The sequence below is a fragment of the Sus scrofa genome, chromosome 3 (genome assembly GCF_000003025.6).
Source record: "Sus scrofa isolate TJ Tabasco breed Duroc chromosome 3, Sscrofa11.1, whole genome shotgun sequence".
Taxonomy (NCBI): Eukaryota; Metazoa; Chordata; class Mammalia; order Artiodactyla; family Suidae; genus Sus; species Sus scrofa.
The window spans coordinates 26,442,408-26,455,025 of NC_010445.4; the positions used below are offsets into that span (position 1 = coordinate 26,442,408).

General features: G+C 51.3%; 1 protein-coding gene across 4 annotated transcripts in view; it reads left to right on the forward strand.

Moving 5' to 3' along the window:
* SYT17 (synaptotagmin 17) overlaps positions 4,896-12,618 on the forward strand; it is a 101,060-nt gene continuing 93,337 nt past the window's right edge. For 2 of the 4 annotated variants that reach the window (XM_021086545.1, XM_003124573.5), the window contains exons 1-3: positions 4,896-5,328; positions 9,321-9,338; positions 9,992-10,140. In XM_021086545.1, the coding sequence (XP_020942204.1) occupies positions 5,314-5,328; positions 9,321-9,338; positions 9,992-10,140 (182 nt within the window). In that variant the 5' untranslated portion in view covers positions 4,896-5,313. Of the gene's footprint in view, positions 5,329-6,651; positions 9,154-9,315; positions 9,339-9,991; positions 10,141-12,618 lie in introns of those variants that run through there. The other 2 variants (XM_013987721.2, XM_021086546.1) reach the window with 2 other exon arrangements.

A 12,618-nucleotide genomic window follows, 5' to 3' on the forward strand; every position in this document is an offset into this window, starting at 1 on the left:
CCTTCTCCAGCGTTCAGAAACACTGCCCAGGGGTATGGGCACAGCTAAAACTGGAGCTAAATGGCATGTTCTAGAAGCTGTATAATTAAACCTGACTTGGGAGACAAGTGTCGTCAGCCCATATAGGCAGAAATAGAAAGTCACCTAACTAGAATGTGTGTTGCCCGTGTGGATGCCAGTCACTGCTTTTCCACTTCTGGCGGGTTTTTTTGTTTGTTTGTTTTTCCTTTTCTTTCTTTTGGGAACTGGTATTTATTATCAAAGTCATAATCAATGTTAACAAGGTACCACAATATCAAAAAATGGGCACCTTGCACTCTCAGGGCAGACAGTCAGATGGAACCCCAGGCATAAAAAAAGTAATTCAAATCACCCCCAGAGCAACTGAATTTTCAACATCTTGGTGTTTTTAATTGTAATAGGTATCCTGGGGTCTGTGGTTTCCATTGCCACATCTAACTACCTTTTTTTTTGTTTGTTTGTTTGTTTTGTTTTTTCTTTTTAGGACTGCAGGTGTGGCATATGGAGGTTCCCAGGCTAGGGGTCCAATTGGGCTTGTAGCTGCTGGCCTAACCACAGCAACACGGGATCCGAGTCAAGTCTGAGACCTATACCATAGCTCAAAGCAATGCCGGATCCTTAACTCACTGAGCGAGGCCAGGGATGGAACCCGCAACCTCAAGGTTCCTAGTCGGATTCTTTTCTGCTGCGCTACGAAGGGAACGCCCTACCTTTTTAAGGGATCCTGAAGAGAAACCATTATTATGAGACTGGGAGTCTGTGTCTGCCATCTGGGTCTCTGAGGGGAGAAGGGGAGAGGCCAGGTTCCTTTTAGTTTTTATTTTTTTATTTTTTGCTTTTTAGGGCCGCCCCCTTGGCATGTGGAGGTTCCCAGGCTAGGGGTCAAATAGGAGCTATATCCACTAGCCTACACCACGGCCACCGCAACACCAGATCCGGGCTATGACCAAGACCTACACCACAGCTCTCAGCAACCCTGGGTCCCGACCACAGAGCGAGGCCAGGGATGGAACCCAGATCCTCAGGGACACTAGTCAGATTCGTTTCCACTGAGCCACAATGGGAATTCCCGGGTTCCTTTTAGATGCTGTAGACTGAGATGAGCCCAGGAGGGCCACCAGGAGGTGACTGAAGCCTCAATTCCTCTCTTTCAACTCTGAGTGCCTTTTTGTGTTAGGAGGGGCCACATTCTGGAACCATCCAACCTGCGTATTGGGCATCTCCATCTGAGTGTTCCACTGCCATGTCTTTTCTCTCTCTCTTTTTTTTTTTAATTAAAAAAAAATTTTTTTTAGGGTCGCTCCCACAGCATATGGAAGTTTTCGGCCTGGGGTCATATCGAAGTTGCAGCTGCCGGCCTATGCCACAGGTACAGCAATGCCAGATCTGAGTTTCGTCTGTGACCTACACCACAGCTCACAGTAATGCCAGATCCTTAACCCACTGAGCAAGGCCAGGGATCAAACCCACATCCTCATGGATCCTAGTCAGATTCCTTACCACTGAGCCACGGCAGGAGCGCCCAGGAATCTCATTCTTAGAGAAATGCTCCCTGCTGCCTTCCCCACCCCCCAGCCCCGTCCTTGTGGGGCATGTCTGGTCGTCCGGTCCAGGCTGACTCAAGCAAAGCGCTGGGTCCTCGGGACATAGTGCTTAGTCCAGAGGTAGGCACATGACCTCATCGGGACCAATTAGAATTGTTCCCTAGGATGTCATACAAAGTTTCTTTTCCATTTGGAGGGTCAACGTTTAAACTATAAGCTCAAGACACGAGTGGCCATTTTTCTGCCACATGAAGCAAACCTACTTCAGGGGGGAAGAATCCAGTGTTCAGAGGGAAAAGCCGTGAAGGAGAGAGAGATGCGGAAAGAGTCCTCAGGACTTCATTGCATCCCTAAATCCAGCCACGACTATGGAATTCGCCCTTGGTCTTGCAGGTGAATGAGCCCGTCGGCTCTTTTCTGCTCACTGGATGGAACTGACTTTTTTTTAGGAGCCCTAGACAATACATGTCGGAGGGTTCCCAAACACAGAACCCCATCTCCTCCCGCAGCAACCCTGCCCTCAGCCAGCCTCCCCTGTCATCACTGCTTATTCAGGTCCAGCCATGGAGTCATTGCCTTGACCTTGGTTCAGTCTCACATCTCTTCTTACCTGGACTGCTGCAGCATCCTCCCTGCTTCAGGCTTGTCTGCTCCCCACCCAAAGGCAGACAGACAGATACACAGACACACAGACACACAGACACACACACACACACACATCAAAATCTTTCTCAGCCTGACCTGCTTTTCTATGGGGTAACCAAGGAAACTGGGGGGGCATTCGGCCCCTCCTACCTGTTAAACCTCACCTGGCACCACCCTCTCCTAGACACCTACCTGGAGTTCCCACTCTCAGCTCTAAGCTAATGCGCATGCTCCCTCCAGGGGTTCTTAACCCTTTCTCTTCCATGGACCTTCTACTAGTCTGTGGAAGCCTCTAGACCCCACCTCAGAATAATATCTTTTCTTTTTCTTTTTTTGCTTATTGCTTTTTGGGGGCAGCTCCTGTGGCATATGGAGGTTCCCAGGCTAGGGGTTGAATCGGAGCTATTGCTGCCAGCCTATACCACAGCCACAGCAACACCAGATCCAAGCCGCATCTGCAACCTACACCACAGCTCACAGCAATGCCGGATCCTTAACCCACAGAGCGAGGCTAGGGATCGAACCTGCGTCCTCGTGGATACTAGTTGGCTTCGTTTCCACTGTGCACTGATGGGAACTCCAGAATAATGTCTTTGCAATCATACAGTAGGATACATAGAATTATAATGAAGTTCTAATAGATTGATACACATTATCGAAAACACTAAAAGCAATTTAAATTTAAATATGGTAATAACATATATACTTCTTCCTTAATACATTAAATAGAAAATTTAGTGGGCGGAGCCTAATGTGCAATTTTCAAGCAGTAAAGCGCGTAAATGAAATGTCAAGCTATATGCAGCAACTGTAATGCGATGGGAATACACATATGATTTCTCTTGGTGACCAAGTCCCAGATAAGTGAGCATGGAGATGTAACTTTACGATTTCTAAGACCGTGCTCTCCCCCCCACCCCATGAAGCACCACTGGGTCTAGAAGAATCTTCTCCTTATCTTCAGTTCTTTGGAAAGGTCACCCCTCAAGAAGCCTTCTCTGAGCCTCACGGGAGAAGTGTAGTTGATTTAAAATGTCGTGATTTCCACTGTACAACAAAGTGATCTGGTTTTACATGGACACACACCCATTCTCTTTCAGACTCTTTTCCCACATGGATTGTCACAGAATATCGATCGGATAGAGTTCCCTGTGCTATACAGGAGGTCCCTGTTGGCTGGTCATTCCATATACCTCAGGGTCCACATGCCAGTCCCCAAACCCCTGTCCACCCCCCCCAACCTGTCCCCTTTGGTCGCCACAAGTTTGTTTTCAAAGTCTGTGAGTCTGTTTCTGTGGTGCAAATAAGTTCATTTGTATCCTTTTTTTCCTCCACATACAGGTGATATCATAGGATGTCTGTCTTTCATTGTCTAACTCCACTTAGTATGGTAATCTCTTGGCCCATCCATGTGGCTGTACAAGGCATTATTTCATTCTTTTTTATGGTGGAGCAGAATTTCACTGGGTGTGTCTCACATCTTCTTGATCCATTCCTCTGGTGATGGCCCTTATACGTTGGTTCCATGTCTTGGCTACTGCGAATAGGGCTGCAAATGAACACTGAGGTCCATGTGTCTTTTTAAAGTATGGTTTTCTCCAGCGCGATGCCAAAAACATTTACTGAGTGCCCATGCTGGTCAGGCACCTACCTGGAGATACAGAAGGGAGGAAGGTGGAGGACAAAATGAAGTAACGCCTGTGAAGGACTGAGCACATGCCTGCGAAATCATAACTGCTCACATGTGTTACATGCCACGCGCTACAAATGAAATATTGTATCACACTTAGAAATGTATATGTATGCTAGATATTTACACAAAATGTTTATACGGATGTATGGTACATCTTTCGTGTATGACTTTCACATTCATTTCCCCTTTCACGCCCACAAAACAGCCCCGGAGGATGGGCAGGGCAGAGGTTTTATGCATTTTTTACTGATGAAAAGACAAGCGCTGGAGGTTAAAAGGTTGGCAAACTGGTGACTGGCAACTGGCGATACCACAGCGTTTTAAAAAGAGAACCGGCGCAGGGCAAGGTTCCATCCCACATCCCTCAGTGGATAGCCAGCCCCAACTCTGTGGTCTTGGGGTGCGAGGACCGGTTCGGGGGCAGGCCTCCAGGCCCCGGGACGATCCAGCCACGCGGGCGGGCAGCCAGGATGGCAATCGGGTGGACACGCCCCGGGGGCGCACGCTCTCCGACGCGGAGCTTCGAGCGGGCAGAGACGCGCAGTACGCGGGGCGCGACGCTGGGTGGCGCTGCTGGGCCGCCCCGCGCCAGACCTGTTGCGCCCTGGGCGCAAGTCGGGCAGATAGATTTAGGGTAAAGGGACGCTCCGATCTTGCCGCGCGCCCCTGCCGCCGGGCTGCGGCACCTCTCTGGGGGCGCCCTAGGCCCCACGTTATCTTGAGGTTCCCATTCGTTTAGAACTGCCTCACCGCAGCAGTTCTAGGCGCGTCGGGTGGGGCGGGAATAAAGTTTTTCCAACCTGGTCTGGGAGAGGGCTGGTTGGGGAGGACCCTCCCAGCTCTAGACTCCACGGCGGGCTGGACCGTGCCCTTTCAGCTTCACGGCTGCCCCGGGGGCCCTGCTCTCGGTAGGTGCCAGCCCCGGTGCCGACCGGATGGACTGACCTGCGCACCGCCCCCTCCCACCCTCTTCCCCATCCCGGTCCCCTCCCCCGCCTCTGGCGCGCACGGGCCCCAGCGTCTCCGGCCCCGCCTGCGCCGGGGTCGCTGCAGTCCCCGCGGCTGCCCCGGGCTCCCTCCTCAGGCGCTCCGGCCTTAATCCAGCCTGGGCAGCGCCTCGGGGGGAGTGCGGGACCGCGAGGGAGGCCGAGGCGGGGACCCTGGGCGCCCGAGCTTTCCCAACCTGGGAGGCGGCCCCGACTCCAGGAGCCAGAACGCAGGGGAAGGCAAGGACGGGGCGGCCGGCAGAGGGGCGGGCGCCGCTCATCAGCCACGCCAGTCACGTCTGGGGCCACCCGGCTGCCTTTTTCTTCTTCTTCCCCTTTGCTTTCTCCCCTCTCCCCGGTTGGCGAGGGCAAAGTGGCCGTGGCGGCGCCATGCCCGGGCCGGAGTGAGTGCGCGCGGGCGAAAATGGCGTACATCCAGGTAGGGCTGAGGCCGGGGGGCCAGGTCCGCGGTGTGGGTGGGGGGGTGCCGCGCCCCCTCCGGCTGTGAGCGCGTGGAAGGGAGGGCACACGGCTGGGCTGCCACAAACTTGCCTGGAGAAAAAGGGTGCCCGAGCGCGGGCAACCTGTGTAGCAGCGGGGGTGCGCCCCAGGAGAAGAGGCTGGGGACCCCCACACCCCGGCGCGAAGGGCCCCAAGTGGACTCGGCACGCGCGCCCTCGCCTCCTGGGTTGGGAATGGGGGGGTGGGGCGGACTTTACCCCCCTTCCCCCATCCCTCCCCTGGCGCACCCCACCCCAGGGGAGGGGCCGCGGGGAGGGCGGCCCGGGGCGCGCCAGCCACCCGGCCCGCCAGCTGCCGTTGCCTTGGTGACGGCTCCGGCTAATTGGCCGGCGGAGCGAGCCTGAGGCAGCTGTTCCGGCCAGGAGGGACGAGGACGTCGTCTCTCCCGGTCACTGGGTGCTGAGGGGTGGGGACACAGCAGAGGCACGCTGGTTGTGTTGGGGGGGGCAGCCGATTACTTTAGGCCGTTGCCTTGGGGTCTTGGGAGTTGTGGATCCCCATCATCTGGGGGACACCCCCCAAGCATCCTTAGGCAGAAATAATTTCCAAGTGCCCCTTTTGGGGGGCTGCGGACTAAGAGACCTTTTGCCTCAATACAAGGGGGGAAGTGGCGACGTGTCAGCGCCAAGGTCACCGCTGTCAGACCCGCTGGAGCTGCTTGCTTCTGAGATTGGGTCCTCTACGCCTGGCAGAGAAACCTACAGGCTCCCACATTCAAGGTCCATCTGGACTCTCTTCGCCCCTTGGTTACAGCTGGGGGGCTGCTGGTCCCCTCCTTCCTCTTTGGCCCACATCTCCCCTCATCTTGTCCTTAGACTTTTCCAGCTGCCAGGAACTCTGTCCTCTGCCACCTGGCTCTGGCCTCCCCATCCCTCTCCTGGCTTAGATTCGCTCCACGGACTTACCTTTCACCGAATCCCTAGGTCATCTTTTCAAGTTTAGCGAAGGTCACATATACTGTTCACCTACTGTGTGGCTGTTGTTGGGAGGGATGACTATTCAACAGTGGCTCAGCAAACACTTGGGTGACCACACACAGCCAGGAAACAGCACGGTCCCTGTCCCTCTGAAGGCATAATCCAATGAGAGATGAACCCTGTTAGAACTGCTGTCTGTGAGTTCCCTTGTGGCTCAGAGGGTTAAGGATCTGGCATTGTCACTTCTGAGGCACGGGTTGCTGCTGTGGTGGGGGTTCGATTTCTGGCCTGGCAACTTCCACAGGCTGTGGATGTGGCCAAAAAGAAAAAGAAAAAAAAAAAAAAAGAACAGGCTTCAGCACAGAGAAGTGAAATGCTTTGCCCAAGGCCACACAGGTGCTTAGGGGACATGGAAGCGAAAAGGGGAGATGGCGGGGATCAGGGGGGCATTTGTTACGCAGCTGATATGAGGATGGCCCGATGATGTTGACTTTTCTTCTAGAACAAGGTGTTAACTTTTTCTGTAAAAGACCAGGTAGTAAATACATTTTTTTCTTTGAGGGCTGCATGGTCTGTGTCATTCCTATTTACTTCTTGACCGTGGCCCTAAACAGTTTCATAGACAATAGTCAATGAATGGACATGGCTGTGTTTAAATAAAACTTTATTTGTGGACACTGAAGTTGAATTATGTATATTTTGTCTGATTCGCAAAGTATTAATCATCTCTGCTTTTTTTTTTTCTTCAACCATTTAAAGAGGTACAAACCATTCTTAGCTGGAGGGCTGTAGGAAAACAAGCTGCAGGCTGGATTTGACCTGTGAGCCATGGTTTTGCACACATGTTTTAGAATATCTGGGTTCTCCTTCTTTCTCTCTCTCTTTTTTTCCCTGGCTGGAATCAGTTCTCCTCCATTGTGTCAAACACATGAACCGAGTCCCAAAGAGTCTTGGCACGCCTGGGAGTGACGGAGCGTCTTCTCTTTCCTCTTTCTTCATCTTTCTTGGTTTCTCTTTGCTCCCAGACACTCACTTTGCACCTGAGCCTTGAGAAAGCTGCGTGGTTGTTCTTCACTCAGGGGTCCCTGAGGTGGCCTTATCTCTGCTCATCATGCATGGTCTTAAAAGGGGTTCTCTTTTGGTCACCGAATAAGAAATGCCTCCCTGTGAACCTGGATCGTTGTGAAAAAGCATCACTTTATCCTAACCTTTTGCCATAAGCGTTTCAAAGCACTTTCTCGTATAAGCCCCGTGAGGGCCTAGTTTTTTGCTGCTGTGTTCAGTGCTATATCAGCCAGGATGGTCCGTGGTGCCTGATGGGTTCTTATTGGACTTGACAAGCCATCTGGTTCTCATAAGCCACAGAAACGGTGCAGATATGGTGCAGCCGGGCAGCACAAAGCATTTTCCTAGTCGGTGTCCTAGCTTAGCCCTTCCACTAGAGAAGGGAAGTAGTGGAGGCTCAGAGTGGCCCCTGACTTGCCTAAGTCCCCTGATTGGCCATTGGGGAGGCCAGGACTAGTGCTTCTTTACTCAGCTATAGGCTCCCTAATTCCACCCCCCCCCCGCGCGCATCTTTAGGTCTTGCTCTGTGTATGCACTTCCGAGTCTTGCTTTTAGAAGAGCGTGTGATCCCCGAGAGACTTTGTTTACCAAGCTGCAGCAAATCCCTTATCACTTCAAGGATTTTGAGTTTTTTCCATGAGCTGTGTACCACCTGTGCTGTTATTGACTTAATTTTTTTCTATAAATGGATTCGTGCTTCTTTTTAACTTTAAAAAATGTCATGAAATGGCAACTGTATTTCACTACCGTGATAGAAAACCGGGGTCACTTGATATAGACAGAAGGCGACTGGAAAAATAAACACAATGAGAATAATGCCACATTCTTGGATTCTAGCTGGCTAGGCGGTTCTGCGAGGCTCTGAGCTGAGGTCTGCTCAGGATAAAAGGGAAGAGGGGGTGGGATCTGCCACTGCTAGAAGGATGTGATGTGGAGTTCCCTGGCGGCTTAGCAGGTTAAGGACCTGGTGTTTTCACTGCTGTGGCTGAGTTCCATCCCTGGCCTGGGAACTTCTGCATGTGGGGCTGGTCGGGTGGGGGGGGGTGGAAGATGTTACATACAGTGGTACCAAATTAAAGGGCGGGGGAAGAAAGATGTTACATGCAATGGGACCAAATTAAGACTCCTTGCAAGAGAATTGAAAAAGAGAGTTACCTTTGCCCCTCTTGATTCAAAGTTCTGAGTTCAAGGGGAGACGCTCCCTAACCCACCTGGCTTACTTGGCCCATTTTGGAAAGCCATTAGGACTCTTCCCTGGAAGATGGGGAGGGAGGCTGTGCCTTGGGAACTAGAGAGGAAGAAGCTGGGGTGGGGGTGGGGCTGACGATGAGAGGGAGCCCCTCCCTCCTTCCCCCCCCCAGGACCAGATTTTGGCTTCCCTGCCGCTCCCTCTATTTGTGGGTGGTTGTCTGAAGCTCCCCACTATCACCATTGGAGCAGAACTGGAAGGTAGGGCCTCTGGGAGGGCGGGCGAGCCCAGCCACATCCGCGCTGCGCCCGCCTGCCTGTTAGCTAATCGTGTCCTTTTGGGTTGGCTTCATGGCTATTTCTGTCGAGGAAGGTTTGCTCCTCTCCTGAAGTGTGGCTGCATTGGATAGCATGACTATCTATCCCTCTGCTCTGATTCATAGCAGCAGAGGGTGCACATCAAATCGAAATGCTAAAGTTTCCCATCTATTCGGTGTTGGTTAGCCAGGAGGCTACCAGCAACCTGGAAGGTAGCAACACCTTGTTAGGAAGTCAACCCCCTTCCCAGGATGGTAAGTGGAAAGAAGCAGGGCTCTTTTTTTTTTTCTTTCCTTTTTTCTTTTTCTGTTTTGAGTTGCTCGAATATTGCTCAACTGGTCTTGTCTTTTCTCTCTCTCTGTCACCCCCTCCCCTCTCCCCCCTGCGCCCCTTGGCTGTATGCGGATCTGAAAAAGGGCAGTTGGAACCTTTAAATGAGGTGAGTGAATGCAGTGGTTTGTTTGTTCTGGCTTCTGATCAAGACATGCTGGCTTTTCATTTTGGAGCCTTATGTGGGGCTGCGGGGCTGTGGAATATTAAACAACCGATGTTGATAACGGCGAGGGTTTTCGATGCCTTTCTGTGGAAGGGAGATCCCGTGAAAAGACACTCGTTGATGACATGGATTTCCCTTCCCACGCCCTCCTTATTCTGTTTGATTATCTCTGTTTACTTTCATGTCATGAGATTATTTTAAAAAATGTTTGTGCTTGGCTTTCAAGAAGACAGAGTCAGATTCATTGTGTTTCGAGAACATATTGCCCAGCCCTCACGATGTTGAATAAACCACCCACATGTCAAGAAAGACGTTCGCATAAACTACACAGGAAAATACCTGCAAACGTTTTGCTCGCTATTAATGGCTCCGGTGAGGTGGTGTTTGCCATCTTTGCGCCTGTAGTTGGTAAACAGAAATGGAAAACATTTTGTTCTAAGTGATGAGCGGCGGAGACAGACCTCCTAAATGTCGTTATTTCTCATCAGGGATCGGCTGCTTTTAATTTGGGGTCTTTTTCCTCTTCTTCCTCCCCCCACCGACCCTTCCCACCTCCCCTCTCCACTTCCCACCACCACCCCCCCCGATGGCCTCAGGGGTTTCTTTCTAGAATCTCCGACCTGCTGCTCTGCAGATGGACTTGCAGGCACTGCTGTCAGAAGTGCTATGAGTCCAGCTGTTGCCAGTCGAGTGAGGATGAAGTTGAAATTCTGGGACCTTTCCCTGCCCAGACGCCTCCCTGGCTGTAAGTAAAACTGCTCTGAACTTCTGGAAAGCAATCCGAAGACCCTTCTTTTCTGGGTTTCTGATAAGGGGGATCTGGGGTGCAGGGATGAGGATTCGGGGTCTGAAAGAGGGAAAGGCTGACTTTCCATTGACCTCTCAGCTGCTGGTGGGATGTGCTCTGTGCCTCTCACGGCCTTTGCTAAGCTGCTGAGACCTGCCGGGGGTGGGGCTTCTGCTGAGTTGGTTTCCCATCGGGTCTTCTGAGATGTGAACTGTGTAATGCTGAGCACGTGGGCGCTTTAAAAGAAAAAGAGATCCGTGCGTGTCTGTATTCTTCAAGGGATGTCCACATTCTAAAGGTCTCCATCCAAGTCCGTGTGACAGACTGTCGTAGAGCTTGGCCCCGTGCCCGGCCCGTGGTAAGGCTCGGTGTGTGTTTGGTGCGTGGATGGGTGGGTGGCGTGAACCAACAGGTGCCTCGTTGCGGGCTTGAATAAGAACTTCAGAAACAGGGCAGCGGAAAAGCATCTCCCGGCTCCATCGTGTCCTCCGAGGCTGTTTATGTTCTCTCTGGCATCTTTCGTTTTATTTCCAATTCGTCCTCCTCCTGCGCCTGCACGCAGCATCTCCATCTGCCAGTCGCTCAGATATTTTGGGAACGCAGTTTTGAAGCTTCTCTGCCACGTGTCTGGTCCACTTCTCTGTGGCTGGGAGGGGAACGTGGCCAGAGAGTCTGGGTTGAGTCCAGAGGGCCAGGGCCTGGGAATTGTCAAGTGCAACTTCTCTTGGTACAGAGGGGGAGGCCCAGAGAGGTGAGGTCCCAGCGCTGGAGCCTTAATGGGAATCCAGTGCTGTTTCAGCTAAATCCTTGGGCTAAAATCCCAGAAGCCTCTGGTCCCCCATCTTTCCCTCCAAGTTGGAGGGTCATGCATCCATCTTCTTTTCTTTTCTTAGGAGCAAGTGTCAAATAATTTCACAGCAAAATGGCTCTGTGTCAGGCTCTGAGTTCAAATCCTGTTTCTCCCAACTTTTTTCCAGTTCTGTGACCACGGGCAAATTGCTTGATTTCTCTGTGCCTTGATTTCTCATCTGTCAATTGGGGAAGATAAAAAGCATGGGATTTAGGAATTCCTGTTGTGGAGCAGCAGAAATGAATCTGACTAGGAACCATGGGGTTGCCGGTTCGATCTCTGGCCTCACTCAGTGGATTAAGGATCCAGCGTTGTTGTGAGCTGTGGCATAGGCCAGAGGCTGCAGTTCTTATTTGACTCCTACCCTGGGAAGCTCCATATGCCACAGGTGCAGCCCTACAGAGACAAAAGACAAAAAAAAAAAAAAAAGAAAAAGAATGCCTATTACCTTGTTGGTAATCATAAACATTAAGTGATTCTTTTTACCCTATTTTGGCCTGAGTTTCCTCATCTGTAAAGTAGGAAAAGTAATAGAGCTTATTTTATAGGGTTGCTATTATGAGTAATGAAGAGTTCCCTGGTGGCTCAGGGGGTTAAGGATCCAGCATTGTCACTGCTGTGGCTTAGGTTCTATCCCTGGCCTGGGAACTTTTGCACACCTCGGGCGCAGCCAAAAAAAAAAAAAAAAAAAAAGAGAGAGTAATGAGATATGCACATTATGTGCTTAGCACTGTACTAAGTCTTCGTCTCTGTCATTATTAGGGTTTTTTTGTTTTGTTTTGTTTTGTTTTTTTAGTCTTTTTAGGGCTGCACCTGTGGTATATGGAAGTTCCCAGGCTAGGGGTCCAGTTGGAGCTGTAACTCCAGCCACAGTCATGGCCACAGCCACAGCCACAGCAACACTGGATCTGAGCGCATCTGCAACCTGTACCGCAGTTCACAGCAATGCCAGATCCTTTAGCCCACTGAGCAATGCCAGGGATTGAACCTGCATCCTCATGGATGCTCGTCAGATTTATTTCCATTGAGCCATGACCAGAACTCCCATTGTTAGGTATTGATAGAGAGTCCTTAAACTGATGTAAAGACAGTGTTAAGGAACCTTCCATTACTCATAGGATGTAGCCTGAATCCTGCAGGTGTGTGTAAGGTGGAGATGTTTGGTGAAACCAACTGGTTAATAAGGGATTGTTCCCGTTTTCCAGTGACAGGGGTTGGCTCAGCTCATCTGCTGTATCTCTCTTTTTTTTTTTTTTTGTCTTTTTAGGGCCGCACCCGAGGCATATGAAATTCTCAGGCTAGGGATCGAATCGGAGCCACAGCTGCTGGCCTGCACCACAGCCACAGCAACACAGGATCTGAGCCCATGTCTGCGACCTACACTGCAGCTCTCAGCAACACCAGATCCTTAACCTGCTGAGCGAGGCCAGGGATTGAACCCGCATGCTCATGGTTACTAGTCATGTTTGTAACCACTGAGCCACAATGGAAACTCCCCATCTGGTGTCTTTAAGGCACTCTTGGAAGAATTCCAGCTCTGTGATGCCAGGGCTGTTATCTGCCTTGTTCATTCCAAAAAATAGCTG